Source organism: Elephas maximus, chromosome 5 (genome assembly GCF_024166365.1).
Source record: "Elephas maximus indicus isolate mEleMax1 chromosome 5, mEleMax1 primary haplotype, whole genome shotgun sequence".
NCBI lineage: Eukaryota > Metazoa > Chordata > Mammalia > Proboscidea > Elephantidae > Elephas > Elephas maximus.
Genome location: NC_064823.1, coordinates 98,247,166 through 98,267,493, shown reverse-complemented (window position 1 = coordinate 98,267,493; position 20,328 = coordinate 98,247,166). Strand labels below are relative to the sequence as shown.

At 33.3% G+C, this 20,328-nt stretch overlaps 1 protein-coding gene across 12 annotated transcripts in view; it reads left to right on the top strand.

Annotated features, from left to right (window-relative positions):
• The window catches only part of ADGRL3 (adhesion G protein-coupled receptor L3), a 945,099-nt gene that overhangs the window by 918,903 nt on the left and 5,868 nt on the right, over positions 1-20,328 (top strand). Inside the window, exons 24-25 of one of the 12 annotated variants that reach the window (XM_049886210.1) lie at positions 14,623-14,751; positions 19,441-19,458. The exons of the other annotated variants lie outside the window; for them this stretch is intronic. Of the exons in view, the coding sequence (XP_049742167.1) occupies positions 14,623-14,751; positions 19,441-19,458 (147 nt within the window). The remainder of the gene's footprint in view (positions 1-14,622; positions 14,752-19,440; positions 19,459-20,328) is intronic. 12 annotated transcript variants of the gene reach the window in all.

Below are 20,328 nucleotides of genomic sequence, written 5' to 3'. Positions count from 1 at the left end.
ACATACCACTTGTTACTAACAAGCATTAGGATGATATGGCTACAAATATATTAAGTATCCTTACAAATATACTAAGTATCCTCTGGCATAAGTAAAAATTCATCTGCGATTCACCATTATATTTATATCTAGTATTTATTTTCTTTATATTCTTGATGTGTAAATGAGACAACAGTATTCTCTGCTATGTTATTTGCCTTCATTTGGACATGTTATCTACAAAGACATAATCAGAAAATGTACCATAACATAAAGAAATCTGTGTTAGGCAAATCAGTTTAATAATGCAAAAGTGAAACAGATACAGATTTTAAAAGTGAGACACTAAGTCAAATAGATAATATCTGATTTCTAACCCAAGGGAAATCAAATAATTTTCAGAACGAACTCTCCATTCAAGTGGCAAAATGAAATATATTGACTATTGATCCCTCGTCAATAAGAGGAAAGGTTTCTGCTCTAAACTGCAGGCAGGAACTGAAAAAGAAAAAAAATGTAAATGCTCACCCAGTGAATCCTTCTTATGTTTTATTTCTAACTTTGTATGTGTGGTATGATGACTCCGTCTAATTATCCAGGCTCTTACTGCCAACTACACCGTAGTAAACATGATTTGTAATTAGTTTTATTTTATCATTATTATTATTTACTTAAAGCTTTCAGAGACCCATTTAGAAAGACAAGTCTTTATATAAAGCAGAGTCCTATTTTTTATGGTTTATTATCTTGTCATCTATATAGTTAAACAGTCTCTCTTACCTTTGTGTTATAAATTAAAGAAGCTGCAGTGAGACACCCTGATAACTTCTAAATATAAGTGCTGTAGAACATTTCACTTAGCTTTGAAAAATTACTACTGTTTTATATAAGTTACAGAGAATGTAACTTTCAAAAAAATTATCTATTGAGAGCTAAATGTGGAGATTTCAACTTACCATCAGGAATTCTAATAGGACACAGTAGGTCTCTTTATGGTTTTTGATACTTGTGTGATTTCTCCTTCAGTGTGTATAGCTATCATTTGCTTCAGGACCTATTACATACTCCTCATTTTGCATTATCCATTATCTTTAAATACATGAAGAAACAGGGTTTCTTGGACTGAAAGTAACTTATTACCATATCCCAAGGCTAGAAAAAGACAAAAAATCTAGATGCCAATGAAGGCCTTTCTTAATACACACCTTACCCATGATAAGAAAGATTTTAAATTCTTTTCTTGAGATAACAATAATTTTTATGAGGCTTGCTGAAGATGAGAAATAGGTATATGTTTTCCAAGGGTGTATTTCAAAGTAACCTTTATTTTTTATTATCTAACATGGAGCTTAGGTATTCTTAACAGCACAGTCATTTACATCTTTATTTCTTAATTTCCTTTATGTACAATTAATTTGCTTTCACTTAATTTTGTTCTAAGTACAGTTCTTTAGTATGGATTTGCCCTGTTCATTAAAGGGGAAAAAAAGCTTTAAAAAGCTTTGAGTACATGGGTGATAGATTGGCAAATAATGTATCACTTTTACAAAACCATTCAGGATGGAATATGGTGGTTGTTGTTGTTGTTAGGAGCCATTCAGCCAATTTCAACTCAGCGACCCTATAGGACAAAGTACAACTGCCTTATAGGGTTTCCTAGGCTGAAATCTTACACGAACACATACCTAGGTCTGTACTGCAGTGGAGCGGCTCATGGGTTCAAACCGCCAACCTTTTGGTTAGCAGCCAAGCACTTAACCATTGTACCACCAGGACTCCTTATGGAATATGGTGAATAAAGTATATATTATTGTCCAATTTAGGTGTCCAGTTTGTCAGAAGACTTTTTAAATCATTCTTTTATTTGCTGGAAGCTTCCATGTTATTAGTAAAATCCTTTTTCTTAATTTTTAATATCTTATATTTGAGTAAAGAGATGATTTTGGTTAGGGCAAAGATTGTGTAAAATGAGGTAGATAGCTTCTGCCAATAATCATTTAATGATAGAACCAAAAACATAACTTTTCCCAGATCTTGTTATTCCTAAATATGGTATTCTTTGAGGATGTGCCCTTTTCAATCAGTAAAATGCGTAGCATGAGTAGAAAATCTCTGGGTCAAAATTTAAGTGACAACGTTATAAATTAAATCCTTAGTAGTTTTATGATATTATTTCTTTTTAAAGAAAAACTAGGAAATATCTTATGATTCAACATTTAAAAAAATAAACAAATCTGAACTGTCTTATCTGGGAAAATGTTCCTACTGCATTATAAACACTGAAGTTGTGATGATATAAATGCAGGATAAAATATTCCAAAGTTGAATTACAGAGTCATCACTTGTTCACATTTTTTCTAAGAAATAGATTACTCTAACTTATAGCTGCTATTTTATAGAAGTTAATTCAATTGAACAAAAAATTAGAATGTGAAAGAGAGAATATGTGTTTGCCAAAATAATCAAGCCTAAACCCGTTTGCCGTCGAGTGGATTCCAACTCTTAGGGCTTCCAAGGAGCAGCTGGTGGATTTGAACTGATGACCTTTTGGTTAGCAGCTCTAGCTCTTAACCAGTGAGCCAAACCAAAAAAACCAAACCCATTGCTGTCGAGTCTTTTCCAACTCATAGCAACCCTAGAGCTCCATTAAAATAATCGCCCAGTGCCCAGTATAATAGATTCTTAAATTGTCAGTACTAATAACTGTGTAGTATCCAATTAAAATAGCTATCGTTGAATTGCATACAAAGGGTTGTACTTTATATAGCTTAACCTGCCAAACAACATGCTACTTAAAAGTAAGCATTTATGTGATAGGTTCTTCAGTGATTTTCATAATAAATTTCTTTATAATTTACCATTATAAGGAATGTGGATGTTTGAAAACATAAGACAAGTTACCCAACACTTTCATCAAAAGTGATTTACAGCTCCAGAAAAATCACTGGAGAACTGAGAAAGATTTGAGAGGATATATAATTGAAGGAAGACAGTCCATTTAAGTTTTCTGAATCAGCCTCCATCAAACAGAACAGAGCTGATTATAATTATGTATATAAAGCAAGCCTTCTCTAAACAATTTTATCAACAATTTCTTTATTCATAGTTACCTTGTTTTGATCCATACATGTTTTTATCAGGCATACTTTTTTATATATGTTTCAATTCTAAAGTTCAAATTTTACACAGGACAGCTCTTCTGCATATAAGCTTGTATGATTTGTACAATATAAGAAAAAGGAGAATTGCAAGATACAGCAGAGACATATTCTAAAAGTGATAATTTCTTCACTTTGATCTTTTTTTTAATATTTGCTAAATAGTTAGTATACTTTCATTTGCTCTGAGGTTTGCTTTATTCAATAAAAATGTATAAGCAATGCATGATTTGCAAATACATATAGTTGTGTGATTGACTATGTACCATTAGGTGATTATCAAGAAATAATCTGGCTTAGAGAAAATGAGTTAAATAGCTACTTCATAAATAGCAAAGATTTTTCACACACATACACACACACACACACATATATATAAAAAAATATATATATATATATACATGTTGCTAAATGCCGTTGATTTAAATCTGTCTTTACTGATATTTTTGCCTGTGGTTAAGCTAAATCGGCCCATCAGCTTCTGGTTTTGTATGTGTGTTTGGAGCACTATGCCAATGAATTAAAAATATTCAAGTTAAGAGCACATAGAAATGCATGTCTTTGACCAAAATGATGAACTTTGGAGATGAATGACTGATAGTATAAGTTCATCACTTATACTCACAACCAACCATTTCCTCCGTTATGAACCAAAGTTTCATTAAGAATTCTGATTTCCAAACCAACTACTATTGGTTTGAGCAGAGAGTATACCTATGTTTTCTAAGCAGCTTGTTTTGGCTAATTATGTGAAAAAAGTCACTGAATACCTACTGAATATCAGTCTATTCATCTGCAACATGTCGTGGTTGCTTTGTATATCGTACAAAAGAGAGTTCAAATGTAAAAAATAGAAGAAAATATATTTAAGATTTTCAGGTTAAGTAAAGAATTTTTGAAAACAAAATAACAAAGATCACAAATCATAAGTAAAAGATATGGCTTTCTTATGGAAGACAGATAAGGTTGTCTTCCCAGGGTTTCAACAGTATTCTATAACAGGCAAGACATTGGGAGAAGATGTAAGCACCATATATAGCAAACCAGATATTAGAGTCCAGATTATATAAAGAAGGTCTACAAGTCAGTAAATAAAATTCAACAGCCCAGTATAAATGTAGGCAAAAGATACAAACAAGCAATTTACAGAATAGAAAACTCTTCTGTCCAGTAAACAAATGAAAAATTATTCAGCTTTCTAGTAATAAGAGAAATACAAAGTACAACAGTGATATATCATTTTGTACCTCTGTCAGATTGGCAAAAATGTCAGTTGAAAATACCAAATTCTAGCAATAATTTGAGAAACATACAATGCTTGTGGGAGTGTGAATTCATTCAATCAAATTTGACAGCATTTTGGCAATATGTTATCAGTTGAAAATATGTACAACATATGATCCAACAATTTTACTTCTAAATATTTATTGTAAAAAAAACTCGCTCCTGTTTGGACAAGAGGACATACAGAAAGCCAATTAGTGCAAAACAATAAGATAAAATAGGGCATTTCTAGGGTTCCCAACTCTAAAGCTTTGAATTTATGTATTAAAATAGAGGTAACACCTCTACATTCAGAATATGTCAATTTTTTTTATTGAACTAACAATAACCCAATCTGTACTTTGGAAAAAGCTTGTCATTGAAATCTGTCTTAATAGATTCCAAGTGAATGACTTAGCTATTAAAAGAAACTGAACTCTTTCCAAACCATTTGAAGGAAATTTAATAGGCAGGTTGATTAAAATTTAATAGCAAACTTGTTGGCTATTAAAAGTGCATAGTGTGATAAATCAAGATGTCAGCTCTTCAGTATATGATTTTAGCGAAAAAGTGATGAAAGAGCTCTTGGCTTTCAGCAAAATATTTCTGTTCTGATACTTTGTAATTTCATTAATTGCTTGAATAAAATAGTAAAAAAAAATATGGTTTCTGTGGGTTTTTTTAAAGACATTTTATGTAACCTTTAAGAATAGTATGGGACATGTAGATTCTATTAGTTATAAATTGTAAATCACTTTGTCTTGATTTATATGGATGTCCTACTTCATAAAGTGGCACTATAAAGTTGTAGTAATCATTGCTTGCACTGTCTTTCAATAGATTGTGTTCTGTGTTGATATTGTTTTGATAAACGAAAAGCAAAACATAGGATCAATCTACTTAAAATCGATACTGCCTATTCAATCAGTACCCCCATCCTTCTGGAAACCTCTTATTTTACCTATTTACTTTTATATTTATTTATTTTTTAATAAATTAATACATGAATATAAATATAAAATAATTTAACATTACAGAAAAGCATACAAGGAAAGACAAGTACCCTCCCAAAAGCTGCTATTAAAATTATGTTTGAAACATTTTGGGGGGAGTGGAGGTGCTAAAAAACATGGGAAAATCACTAATTTAGATATGTTTAAGTAAAACAGAGTCATGAGTGACCTGAATAAATTATAATTGTGTCTGGGCCTATGTTTCTTCATGCAATAAATGATCTTGGTAGATTGTTACTGTTTTGTGCCATCGAGTTGATTCCAGCTCATAGTGACCCTATGAACAAAGTAGAACTGCCCCATAGAATTTTCTAGGTTGTAAACTTTATGGGAGCAGACCACCAGGTCTTTTCTCCCTTTGAGGTACTGGGTGGGTTCGATCCATCAACCTTTTAGTTAGTAGCTAAGCACTTGGTAGTTTAGATAATGTTAAAATCTTACTCAGTTCTAAATTCGATAATATTATATTGTATTTGATAAGGTGCTATTTATGTGTGCAAAGTGTGTTTGAGTATTTTTAATTCATTTTTTCCAGTTTTTATGTTTCCATTGTAATTCATTTGGCGAAGAAAGAGACTTACTTACCTGTTTTTCATTTATACTTGTCCTGACTCATTGAAAGGGAAATAAAAACCATGAGATCCTTTCATCAGAAAGAAGTGCCATCATGTGTAAGTGCACACTTGAGCATACAAAGACACACCTACAACATTTTGCATACAATTTTAAGGGGTTCACAACTTCATGGATATCATCCCCATGGGAAAGATTCTTTGCCTTCCATTAAAGTTATTATTCTATATTAGTATTCTCATTTTATACAAAATACTATTATGGATGAGACTGTTTTTACTTTACCAAATGAAGTGTCCATTAAGAGCCAAAATTGAGGTCTGAAGACCAAAGCACAGAGGCATCACTCAATAGTAAGTCTGCTTTATAGATATAGAACTAATTTATATACATAGTCAATGTATATAATGGAGTTGACTTCATAAAAGAAAACTATGAACAATTTTTATAGAATACGTATCACCTGAAGAGAGAAACAATCTAGAGGAATGGAATGGAGGATGAACTGTACTAAGAAAGAAAGAGGATCATCAGGGCAAAGTGATTTTATTTGGATAAAACAGAACATTTACCATCCTGTATATTTATAAATAACAAGAAGTTGAAAACTGATTGGTATGTGACCGCCGAAGAACCGTTGGTTCATTAGATCACTGAGGTCTTGAATAATAAAACTTTGCCCATCCAATATGATCAAATAAGAATGTCAGTACTTTTTTTTTTTAATAAAGTCTGAGGGGCAGAACAGAGCGACAAAGTTATTTTAAGAGGTTTTCGGTATGCTTTTGTTAGCCTGCTGTCAAGAAGAAGCGTTGTTTGAATTAAGTTTCTGAATTACATGATATAGATTCAAGTGAGACCCAGCTGTCATCTTTTGTTCAGTTCTGTTCTTTACTTCACAATTTCAAAGCATTCTGATCTGCCCTGGATTTCCAGTCCTCAATTACATGCATCGCACTGAAATGGCCTAGACAGTGCTGTCATTCAGGGCCTCCCAATGTCAAAACGCCTATCTTAATTTTATTAGGAAAGAAATATCACAGTTTTGTGGCAAAACTATACTTTTGAAAAGACTGCACTCCTTATGATTATTTCATGTACACATTTCCTCATTCAAAAATTTTCATATCAATCTCAATCTTCAGGTATAAAAAAAGTAAAAAAAAAAAAAAAGAACTCTTCCTAAAATGACTTTCTTTGATTTTGCATTTAGAATCCTTTTCATTGGCCTTAGTGTCAATGTACTGTCTAAATAATTGTCAGAAAACCTTTCCCCAGTTTTTTAATGTCCAAAACAAACCAAAAAAGAAACTAAACCCATTGCCATGGAGTCGATTCCAACTCGTAGTGACCCTATAGGACAGAGTAGAACTGCTCCATAGAGTTTCCAAGGAGTGGCTGATGGATTTGAAATGCTGACCCATAGGTTAGCAGCTGAGCTCTTAGTCACTGTGCCACCAAAGCTCTGTTTTTTCAGTACAGGATATGAAAATTCTGTTTTCTTCGTATCAAGCTTTGACCAGAAATAAAGATTGTATGATTGGCCATCTGTTGACAGATTTGTTGATGATTCATATATATTGAAATTCAATCCTGATTCCTCTTCCATGTCTTTATTAGAGAGCTAACCCTTGTTTCTGAGAGCAAAGAAGCACATGTGAATGTATTACAACCAGAATTTAGTGAGTTAGTTAAGGAATAGCTGTTTTTACATATTGTTATTTTTAGGTTCCATCAATTTGGTTCCAACTCATAGCAACCCTATGTACAACAGAACCAAAATGCTGCCTGGTCCTGTGTCATCCTCACAATCGTTTTTATGCTTGAGACTATTGTTGCAGCCCCTTTGTCAACCCATCTTGTTAACAGTCCTCCTTTTTTTCACTGACTCTCTACCGTACCAAGCAGGATGTTCTTCTCCATTGATCACTCCTGATAACATGTACAAAGTATGTGAGACAAGTTTGGCCATCCTTGCTTCTAAGGAGCATTCTGGCTGTACTTCTCCCAAGGCAGATTTGTTTGTTTTTCTGGCAGTCTATGGAATATTCAGTATTTTTTTGCCAACATCATAATTCAAAGGTGTCAGTTCTTCAGTCTTCCTTATTTTCACAGTCACTTTATTTTTAACCCCAATTTGATCTTGTTTATTTGAGTAATGGCAGTTTGTGATTTTTATCCATTTGTTATTAGTATTCAGGTAGCATTTTACATTTCCAAATAATTATATCAGTGTTTATTTCTACTTTAAATGTTACAGTAATACAGTACCTGGTACAGAAACCAAAATGCTCCTTAGAAGCGAAGATGGTGAAACTTGAGCTCACTTACTTTGGACACATCATCAGGGAAGACCAATCCCTAGAAAAGGATTTCATGTTTGGTAGGAAAAAAAAAAAAAAAGGAGAGAGTCAGCAAAAATGAGGGAAACCCTCAATGAGATGAATTGATACAATAGCTACAACAATGGGCTCAAACATATCAAAGATCATGAAGATGGTGCAGGACCTGGCAACATTTCATTCTGTTATACATAAGATCGTCGTGAATTGAAGCTGACTTGACAGCAACTCACAGCAACGTAGTATTAGAATTGAATTAAAAAAAAAAAATCAGGAATTGCATTATTGGCACTCTAAAAATTTACTCAAATACATAAAACTAATACTAGTTGATAAAATTGCTTTGTTTTAGTTTTGTATTTTCAAGACACCTTAGATTTCTCAAGTTCTGTTTTTTTTTTTTTTTAATTAATTAAGCAAATATTCATTGGGGTTCAGAAAGTATTCTAGATCCTTGGTAGAGAGCAATGAAAAAGTCATATGTATTCCCTGTTTTCCTGAAGTTTACATTCCAGCGAAACTTAGCACATAAGCAAGCATTCTTTTCACATACATATGTGGTAACTGTTTTCCCGCCTAAAACACCAACTTACTTGTGTCTTCAAACCGACCAACCAGTAAGCTTAAATTAACTTGTCAGCTAAAAAACAGTGACAGGTGATCTGTAAACACTGATCTTTTTGGAACTCTTCAGCAATTTCACAGCTATTAGATAAGAAGTTTACAAATAAGAAGCTACTTGCAGGGGAAAGGAAGAGACAGGACGGACAGTACTATGGAAGAATTCAGAGTGACCCAAGTAAATTGGGAAAAGAGTCAGAGCAAACAGAATAGACTTGAGCAAAGACAAGTGAAATACAGTGCACCTACAGGGGAAAAACAAAGGTAACTTTGCACAGAGATTTAGTTAAAAGATCTAGCCACTGTCAGCAAGCTGTTTTTTTTTTTTTTTTTTTTGCATAGTCAGTGACACCTTTTTCAAAAGTATAATTGAAATTCTTAAGTGAGTATGGACTGTAGGAATCATGTGACAATACCCCTATAGAAAAATTGTACTTGTCTGGGTTGGGCAATAGAAAAATATGGAGAAGTATCGACTTCTTACATTAGGTGAATCAAATGAGGGATAATTGTTTGGTTACTGAAATATCTCTCATTATTTCAACCTAGCAAACCCACAGAGCTTATCCATAACTTTATACTCTTTGCAAAACATTAACCATCAAATTCCATACCCTAAGTCTTTTGTTCCTGTTGCTGGAGTCCTCACCATTTTTAGGAGTAAGCTTAGTTCCAGCGACAGTAATTACACTGATTTCAAATGCTGCAAGAGATATAAAAAATAAGTGATAAACAGTAAAAAAGCAACTTGTTTTTAAGTAGTGATTTCTTTTTTAAATCAGGAAGTCAATACTGAGAATAAGGGGAAAAATGTATTTCATTTAAACACTAAGTGTTTATGTGGTTTTAGTGTAAACAGCAGTACATTTCCAATTATGATTGCAGGCACTCATAATGGCTACAGATAAGTAACTGATTTAAGGAAGCAATTTCCCAAAGCCACGTAGCTCTAATTGAATATTGGTCCATTTAGCCATGGTTACAAAGAGTCTCTGGGTGGTACAAATGACAAATGACTGTTAGCTGAAAGGTTGGTGGTTTGAACTTATCCAGAGTCACCTGGGAAGACAGGCCTAGTAATCTGGTTCCGAAAGGTCACAGCCTTGAAAACCTTATGGAGTAGTTCTACTCTGCACACGTAGGGTTGCCTTGAGTTGGAATCAAATGGACAGCAACTAACAACAACAAAGCCATGGTTACAACATAACACCTAGCTGTAATTTATAGCATTTCTGCTATCGTTGCTAGCCTTTCAGTTTAGCAGGAACTTGATGATAAATAAAATGAACTTTAGAGCTCAGTTTTCCTAGATTAGTAGTATTAACCGTAAAAGTACTTTTTTTTTTTTTTTAAATAAGAAAAACTCTTAGGGACAGAATTTTTCTGGGAAATATATAACTAGATGGATTAGCTGTTATAATATCTAAAGCTTTTTTAGAACCATTATGGAACTCTTTCTTTTTTGTGAATATGGTATCTTTTTTTTGTTCTTATGTTCTTGTCTTTTAATAACTTGAGTGATGAACACAGAACCCAAATTTTTGAGTCCCTGTTTCATGGTTATGTTTGTTTATCCTCAACTTAAGTGTTTCCTTATTCTAAAGCACAGATCTTCTTCCTTTATAGCAGTATGGGGAAAACATACACAGTAAAACTTGTGGAAGCTGGAACCTGTGTAAGATGGAAACCTGTCAGAGAAGGAAAACTCAAATATTTTCCACTAATAGAGAGTGATAAGAAAGTGGTAAGACTGCTGCACCCTGTCAAAAGTGAAAAGCTTGCAAGACCCGGAAAAACAAGGCAGTCCTGTTGGGTTCCAGCTCTCCCAGGTTTCACTGTATAAGTGAAGGAAATACTTTATTTTTTAAGCTGTATAAAATAGGGGAAAATGTGGAAGACAATCTTCACACCCTATTGCTTGCTTTCCAACTAGCTCAGGTGAGAAAATGTGTAGTAATGACAAAGAATGTATTGTGATGCACATTTAAGCCATAAAGACCTTACTCCTTACTTGATCTTTGAGGGAGTGTAAAGAATTTGAGCAATTACTTTTGTATTTTTAAGGTTTTTACCCTAATTCATTTTAAATTGCTTACAACATTTCTTTTTCAATCCTTATTTAGAGTAATTTTAGAAAGCAATTGTTTGTATTAGAATAGCTTTTCTTTTTTACTTGAAATAAAGGCAGAATAATAAATCTTAGGTACCAGGTACAATTTAAGGAGCCCTGGTGGTGCAGTGGTTAAGCACTTGGCTGCTAACCATAAGATCCCTGGCTCAAACCCACTAGCTGCTCCATAGGAGAAAGATGTGGCAGTCTGCTTCTGTAAAGATTACAGCCTTAGAAGCTCTATGCAGCAGGTCAGCTCTGTCCCATGGGGTCACTATGAGTCAGAACCGACTCAACAGTAATGGATTTTGGGTACCAGGTAGAATTTACAGGTAATTTGTTTAAAAAGCAAAAGTTGTGCTGACCAAATCCTGTCTCTAACAGTTAATCTTAACTTTGTATAACATCACCAATATAAATTTTTAAGATTTACAACATCATTCCATTTCCCATCTGAAAAGCACTGCAGCATACGATTTTTAGCTTTTCTTCTTTATATTGTATATATTTTATATATAAATAATATCCTGTTATACCCATTACAAGGGGCCTGGTGGCACAACAGTTAAGCACTCAGCTGCTAATTGAAAAGTCAGCAGTTCTAACCCACCGGTTGCTCCAGAGAAGAAAAGACCTGCTCCTGTAAAGATTACAGCCTAGGAAACCCTGTAGGGCAGTTCTACTTTGTCCTGTAGGATCGCTATGAGACAGAATCAGCTGGACAGCAAACAAGAACATACCTGTTACATGATAAGTTGAAGATATGCCATTTCACTACATAAAAATATTTAAATGCTTGTACAACTTCAGCAAACATTCATAGAGCACTTAACCCCTTGAACCTGTTGCCACTGAGTCAATTCCCACGCATAGTAACCCTATAAGGCAGAGTAGAACTGCCCCATAGGGTTTCCAAGGAGTGGCTGGTGGATTCAAACTGCCAACCTTCTGGTTAGCAGTCGAATTCTTAATCACAGCACCAACAAGGCTGTACTAAGCACTTAGTAAGTAAAAAAATTCTGCACTACAAATGCAAGGCTTCTTTCCTGAAAGAACTGACACTTTCCAGCTTGACATCCACTAAAATGCTCTTGAGATCTAACAGACTCTGTTGTTGTTGTTGTTACGTGCCATTGAGTCTCTATTGCCCTTCAAATCAAGAGGTCTTCACTTTCTCAATGTTGAGATTGAAACATATGTTAGGTGACTGATAACTCCCTGAGTACCTAAGAGCTGTAATTTAGGAAAGATTAAAGCTACCATGGCCACGTTTGCCCTTCTTGTTTTTTTCTTTCTTTTCTTCTCTTAACATTTTCTACCAGTGACTAAATTGTTGTCTTCTTAAGTCAATATAGATTACTTTTTTATTTTAATATAATTTTCGATTCACTTGCAGTTTTAGAAGTAAAAGAGAGCTCACATACCCTTTACCTAGTTTGACTCAATACTAATATCTTGCAAAACTGTGTTACAACCAGGATTTGACATTGATATAATCTACCAATCTTGTTCAGATTTTTTCACTTTTACTTGTACTCAGTTGTGTGTGTGCGTGTGTGTGTGTGTGTGTTTAATTGTTGGCAATCTTATGACAAGAGTAGATAGATTGATGAATATACTACCAGGGTCAAAATAGAGTATAGTTGCATCACTAGGATGCCTCCTGTTGCCCTTGTGTAATCATTCCTACTTACCCCTCTCTCCCGCCATCTTTGATGCCTGGCAACCACTAATCTAATCTGTTCTCCTTTTTTTTTTTCCTTCATTTCAAGAAAGTCATGTATAAATGGGATAATACACCATATAACCTTTTGTGATTGGCTATTTCACTCAGTCTAATTCTCTGGAGCCTCATCCAGGTTGTTAAGTATATCAGCAGTTCATTACTTTTTATTGCTTTATAGGATTCCATGGTATGATATACCACAATTTTTTTAATCATTCACCTGGTGGAGGACACCTGGACTATTTCTAGTTTTGGGCCTATTAAAACTGTTAAGAACTTTCATGTCCAAGTTTTTGTGAGAATATAAATTTCCATGTCTCTGGGATAAAAGTCCAAGAGTGCAATCACTGAATGCCTAGTTTTATAAGAAACTACCAAAATATTTTTCAGAGTGACTGTCCTATTTTACATTCCCACCATCAGTGTATGAGTGATCCAGTTTCTCCGCATCCTTGCCAGTATTTCATGGTGTTACTTTTTTAATTATTATTATTTTGGCTTCTCATTATGGTTTTAAATGGAATTTCCCTAATGGCTAGTACTACATCTTTTCATGTGCTTATTTGCCACCTGTATAGCCTCTTCAGTGAAATATCTGTTCATGTATTTTTGCCTGTTTTCTAATTGGATCTTTCATTTGTTTTTATCATTGACTTCTGAGAGCTCTTTATATATTCTAGATACTAGTCTTTTGTTGAATTGTGTATTTTTTTCAAATATTTTCTCTCAGTCTATAGCTTATATTTTTGTCTTTATATATAAGTACATATTGAGATATACCTGTCTGTTTGTTCAACCTGACTATTCCTACACAATTTTTATTTCCTTTCCTCAGTTATTTCCTTTCTTTATCACCTAACATAAATACACAATTCTACTTATAAGCTTAATATGTATTCTGTTTATATTTAGTAAAACTCTCCTTCTGATCTTTTGCTTCTTGGTTAAATGGCTTTGGAGGATGGGAGGTTACAGCTCATAGTAACGGTGTATTAGAAACCAAGTGCTTCAGTTCATAAAAAGATGAAATAATTAAACTTCGTTACTTTGCTATGCCAAATTCCAAACAACCAGTTGGAAAATGGAAAAATGGAATTGTATATATTGCTTGATGCCATGAAGTTAATATTTTATTTAAAATATTTAAAAGTAAAATTAATATGATTATTTTACCAGATTGGTGAATTCACCAAATTAGTATGCTTACTATAGTAAAAAAAAAAATTTTTTTTTTTTACTATAGTATACTAAGAGTGATTACCTTTCAATTTAAATAATTTCTCTTCATAGATTTTTATGAAATGTCAAATTTTTCTGTTGTGTCAACACCTTCCTGTTGTGTCAACACCTGCTATCCAAATGAGTGTTTTATCATAAATGTTGCTTTTTATTCTTTTTTGTTTTCATTGAAAACAACCCAATGGTTTCTGTGAATGAGGGAATATTTTGTTTAAATTTAGTTTTTCTGAGTTTTTTGAACTTTTTTTTTTGTCTTTTGTGTTGTGTTGTGTTTGTATGGGCAACTAGATCTTGTTCTTTGTTTATTCTTAGCAAGCATGGGAATATACTCTTGCTTACATCCTGGGAAAGAGAACACCCTAAATGTGGCTTAATCAACATTGTAAATCATTTTCTTTCTTTCCCATTGACACGGATATGTGCATTGTTGGAAACGTGTGCTTTAGCAGCATATATTTTTGAGTCTAATTAGCTGCCTGCCTGTAATCAGGACTATATCAACTGTTGTCATTCTAAATGTTTCCTTTCTTTTTTTTAAACACATTTGCCTGATTGACCTTTTTTTTTTTTTCTCTGTCTTTCTATGGGGCTGCTCCAGGAGCCATGGCTAATCATCTTATAAGCAATGCTCTGCTTCGTCCGCATGGTACTAACAATCCCTATAATACATTGCTTGGGGAACCGGCGGTCTGTAACAACCCTTCTGTCAGCATGTACAACGCACAAGGTGTGCTGGAGTTTATCTTAATTTTTTCAAGTGAGAGTCCCATTTTATGTAGCTTTTATGGGCACATTCTATTTTTCTTTCCTTCCTCCTGCCTTTTCTTTATTTTGGAAGCAGACACACAGACTCCTTTCCTGTTCTACCTGTCTTGGTGCTTTTATTTTCCATTTTCCTTAGCTCTTCCTTAAAAAGGAACGGATTCCTTCTGAAAAACAATATTCATCAATATATGTTTGTTTTCCTGTAATGTTATAAAATGTATTGCTGTTTGTCAGTACTTTTTGTCGTTGATTTATTTCTATGTTAAATACATATATATTTATTTGAAAAAAATGAGATATTTGCCTAAGGTAAGTGTGATAAAGAAAGATTGGATTCAATCGTCTTAATGTTATAAAGTCAAGAAAAAGAAATCTTACTTTGTTATACTATGAAGCACACTCTGAGCACAAAGCATCAATAGTGATTGGAGCGTTTAGATCAAACACAGGAAAAATTACATTGAAGTAAGCAGTGGACGAAAGCAGTGAGCTGGACAATAGCAGCTCAGGTTCTGCTCTGGCTGGGTCATTGCCTATAAGAGCTGGCTCAGGCAGGTCACTAACTTTCCTCTTCCACTATGACTACTTGTTAAAAACAAGGCTTCTATATATTGTTCCTCTGCATATACTGCAGCTCTAATATAATACTGAAAATTTTTAAATTGCATCTCAACTAATAATAGATGTCTTTAAAACCACTTACGATGTATTTGGAAGCAGTTTTATCTTTTCTAAGAAAAAAAGCTCATTAAAAAAAAAGAAAAACTGTTACCATTGAGTCAATTCCAACTGATAGCCACCCTGTAGGGCAGAGCACTGCCCCATAGGGTTTCCAAGGAGCAGGTGGTGGATTTGAACTGCCAACTTTTTTTGCTTAGCAGCCATAGCTCTTAACCACTGCACCAACAGGGCTCCAAAAACTCATCAGAGGCACAAGAAATTGAAAGCGTTAATATCATAGAGACCATAAGGAAAATCTATTCTAATAAGTGTTTTATAGAAGGTAAATCTCAGTTAGCGATCCACTTATTTAAAATGATAATTGAAAAAAATTTTACTATAACAAAAAGACTTTCAAGTTTCCTTTAAGTTGGATGTGATAGATTAACAGTATTTAACATTTTCCAGGATATTTTGAATAAAATTTTATTATCCTATGTGGGATCTGTGTTACTTTTGTTGTTGTTGTTCTCGGTCAGATGTAGTGGTATGAGTGCCTAAAACTTAGTGGCGTGAGTGTACCATTCCAGAAAAGCCTGTTTGTTGCAACATGGCCATCGGTGTCTAAAACCATCTGAGCTTCTCAGGTAGCACCTTGCCAGATACAAAGGATGATTATGAGTTATTTAAAAAAATGTAAAAGTCAATAATTCACAAATGATGTCAGGAATATAATCAAGGTGTTTGTCAGCAGGATGAAATAATTCAGCAAACGTTCAATTTCATCAAGGTTCTTAAGGTCCAGGTTTAAGAATCACAAACTTTTGAATCCACTTCCCGTACAGCTCAAGACCCCTCTTATATTAACACCGCTGACACTTTTGTCAGCCTGTGCTTTATTATTTCCTCTGATAGTGCCTTTTCTATTTCAGGATTTTGTATATTCTTTGCCACGAGTCTGGGTCTGCCCTCTAGATAAAGCAGAGCAAAGCATTCTTCTGCTCTGCATGGCAAACCTTTTAAATATTTGAAAGCAGCTGTCTTCATTCAGTTTTACATCTCCCCAGCAAACAACCTCAGTGCCATCAATATGAGAGTTTCTGGGTCCTTCATTATGGTTAAAACCATATCACTGCCTTTGAGTCGATTCAGACTCATGATGTATGAGTCATTATGGTTATCCCTCTCTAAATGCCTCTCATTTCTAATGTCCCTGTTTCACTGTAGCATTCAATGAAGTGTGCATTGCACAATTCACGGGCTATGTTTTAAAAGAACAACTTAGTAGACCTTATACAAGCTGGTTTGGTTTGTTTCTTTTTTCCTGATTTCCTTTAAGTAAGAGGTAATTGTGTCATTTTAAGCATTTCAAACTGTACTGACATATTAATAAATTTTGAATGATGTTAAATGAAGACCTGGATTCCTCTCTGCAAATTAAACCTTTTCTACATTATTCACCCTACCCAGAAGAGTTGTTGGTAATTGATTTAAAACAAGTAATACATTTAGATCATTTTGGTTAGCCTATTTTGGTCATTTAACTATAATTTCTAATTTCTTATATTGAAAAAATTACAATTATTAATATACATACTTTCTCTAAAACAGTATCTATCTTCTTACTTGATTTTTCTTAGTTACCTAAATTAGCAGCTTTCTCCAAAGACGGAACACTTCTATAAACACTATCAAATTGAAATTCTTACAATGCAAACATTAAAATAGTATCATATAGGTACAAAGTTTTATTTCTGTGGAATTCAATATTGGATATTGGTTTTAAGGTTTTCAATAAATACTCAAAGAGGGATTCTTCTGAATGAATTTGTCTTTTATTCCAATAAATTCAACTTACTTTTTCTTAAATAAAAGTAAATAATATCATTAAAATTTTTCAGAGTCAGAAGTAGATTGTTCAGCCATTCTGTATTTTAATCTTTTTTAAGGTGTTAAGAAACTATGGTTAAGCTTAAAATAACTATTTTACCACTGACAAAAAATAAAACTTGGTGATTGTCATATTGCTACTAATCTTATGCTTTCAGATGAATGCACTTATATTCTTACTGGCAAGGTGAAATCTTACATGAAATATAGGTGGCTCGGTATGTACTGGAGTGGTTTATATTGAATTACCACTTGGTTCTGTTCTGTGGGTCCTGTAATTCAGTTGCACCAATGCCATCCAGACACAGAAGCATTCATATTTAGTGTCCCTTCTTGTTTGTAATGCCTTTTTAAAAAAATATGTAAAGATATGTGTATAGTGCTATAGAAGCATATAGAGTTAACAGTAAGGACAGATAAGATATTTTCATTGTACTGAATTCAGATTCTATCTGTGGAAATTTTTAAAACATCATGCATAATATTTCTGGACCATTATCTTCTTGTTAGTTTTGGAGAATTCAATTTTTGCAAGACAAATCCCATTATGGATAAACCTATCAACAAAATACAATATAGAGAGGAAGCCATCATTTGACTAAAAGAATTTACATTTTAAAGTAATTTAATTCAATTCTAAAACTTTAATGAAAGACATAGCCATAGGAGGGGATAGACAGAGTGAAGAATGCATTATAGTTGGTAAGAATAAAAGATTATATTATAAACTGTATAAACAAATATTCTGTTAGGGCTTTCAAAGCCCAAGTCAGATATGAAGAAAAGGAAGTAGCAGTTCACAGAGAATGCCTACAAAGACTCTCTCTGATCCCAGCTCTGCCACAATAACAGGGTGGCATAAGATAAGGCTCAGCCTCTCTTGGCTGCAGTTTTCTCATCTTGAAAAGAGGAAATTGAACCTCAGTGATCTTTTCTGTGCTTTCCAGAAAGTTCAAAGTTTGTCTCATTTAAGGGAGGAGCCATCATAAACCTACAAATGATTTCCATCTGTTGCTATACTCATGTAGCTCTTCAAGTTCTTATTCTAAAGAATTTTGAAACTTTAAAAGAGATTCCCTCTGCATTTTGAAAGCTGTTGGTCTTCTTGCTAAGAATCAAATCAGTTTTTAAAGTACAAAACTTGCTGCTTTAAAGCAATGGTTAAAGTAACACATTGGAACTCTTAAAATGATCTGGCCCAATGAACTTCACTGGTTTTTATTGTGTGATATTTTAGCCCTCCTGTAAAGAAAATCAACAAGAACAGTTCTTTTGAACTGATTAAAATATAAGTTTTTAAAAATAATTTTACTAGGATTGTGTTTAAAGGATCAACTCTGAAAAATGTTTGATTGCATAATAAGAGTTTGCAACAATCCTGAAGAAAATCTGATATTAACAGTGATTTTTTTTTCCCCTTACATTTTCTTGATACAGAATAATAATCCAACTTAGTTGAGGATTTTTTTTCTCCATATTTAGACAAATTTTGAATCTGAGCATCAGAAATGACAATGTTGATCAGTATTATTTACGAAAGATAAAAAGCATTTTTACAGGTACAATGGGATAGAGATGAACTTTGTACAGAGAAATAGAAGATATATAAGGGAAGAAATACAATTATGAAAACCTCCAACTTGTGGCTTTCTATCAAGACATAAACTAAAGATTATACTTATAATTTTACTGACAAGTTTTAAAATTACCTTAGAAACAGGTATGTTCTAACACATACATGTATAATATGGAAATAGTCATGGCTTGCCCTCAAATTTGTGCTCTTCTTGGTTTGTGTGGAATTTTAATGTGAAAATAAATGGGTATTTGTTTGCAGTTTACAAACCATAGAAACGCTTATTAAAGATTTGTTTTACTAGCATGTGTTAAGGGGGGGTTCTTATTTTCTGACTAACCTTTCAATATTTTTAATTATGATAAACCATGTAACACAGACTCATGAATTTTGGGGCAGTGGAAATTATTTCCTTTGACTCTTTTTTCTGCATATCATCAATTTGCTTTTTACTCATGTTTCTTCTACTGTCGCTGTAAGCTTACTTGTTGTTTTTTCTTTCCTTTTCTTCATGCTGTCGTTTAGAGCCCTACAGAGAGACAAGTATGGGAGTAAAGCTAAACATTGCATATCAAATGTAATTTTTTTTAGTTCACTTTTATTGCATCACATATAGATGATGTAGTTATTAAAAACAGTTCATCTCACAATTTTAAAACTAAAGAGCCTATAAATTGACTTCTATAAATATATGCTAATAGAGATTAGACGCCTTGTTGTCTGATTCTTTTATTGTCACATGATTGTTAAGTCTCATGTAATTGTTTGTGTGAGTTAAATTGTTTTTAAATTAAGCATTTATTTTTGCTAAGTAATTCATAAACTTTTACGTTTTATTAGTGCATTCCATCACAAAAATATGTGTCACATGCAACATATTTGTATTTTGCACTATGGCAATTTTCAACCTGTACCTAATGCATTGACCACAGAAGTAACAACCACATGTTTCAATGCATCAGTCACCCAACCATAACCATCAAGCATACCATACCAGCCTCGGCAGCAGCAATCACCCATCACATATGGCCCTTTAAAAAGCATTTACTTTTTTTTTTTTTTTTAACATTGTGGATTTGTCTACAAGGTATCTTATAACATGAAAATAAATGACTTCACCCTATGTCTGTGATGGCTGCTTTTTAATGCATTGTTTTTGAAAACTGTTTTACTTAAATACAGAGTCTACATCAGAAGTCTATATAAAAAACAGCATATTTTGGGACACTTTATTGAAACCAGCAATGAGCTAGTTCCTTTTGGTAAACATAACTGCATCACAGATATAGAATGAATGCTGTATTTTCACAAGTTAGCAGTGTATTGAGAAGTTTCCTTAGAATTCTTAAGATTATTTTTTTCTGTAAAGAAATACCTTTTCTGATTTACCAGTATTGGTTAAGTATTTGTGTT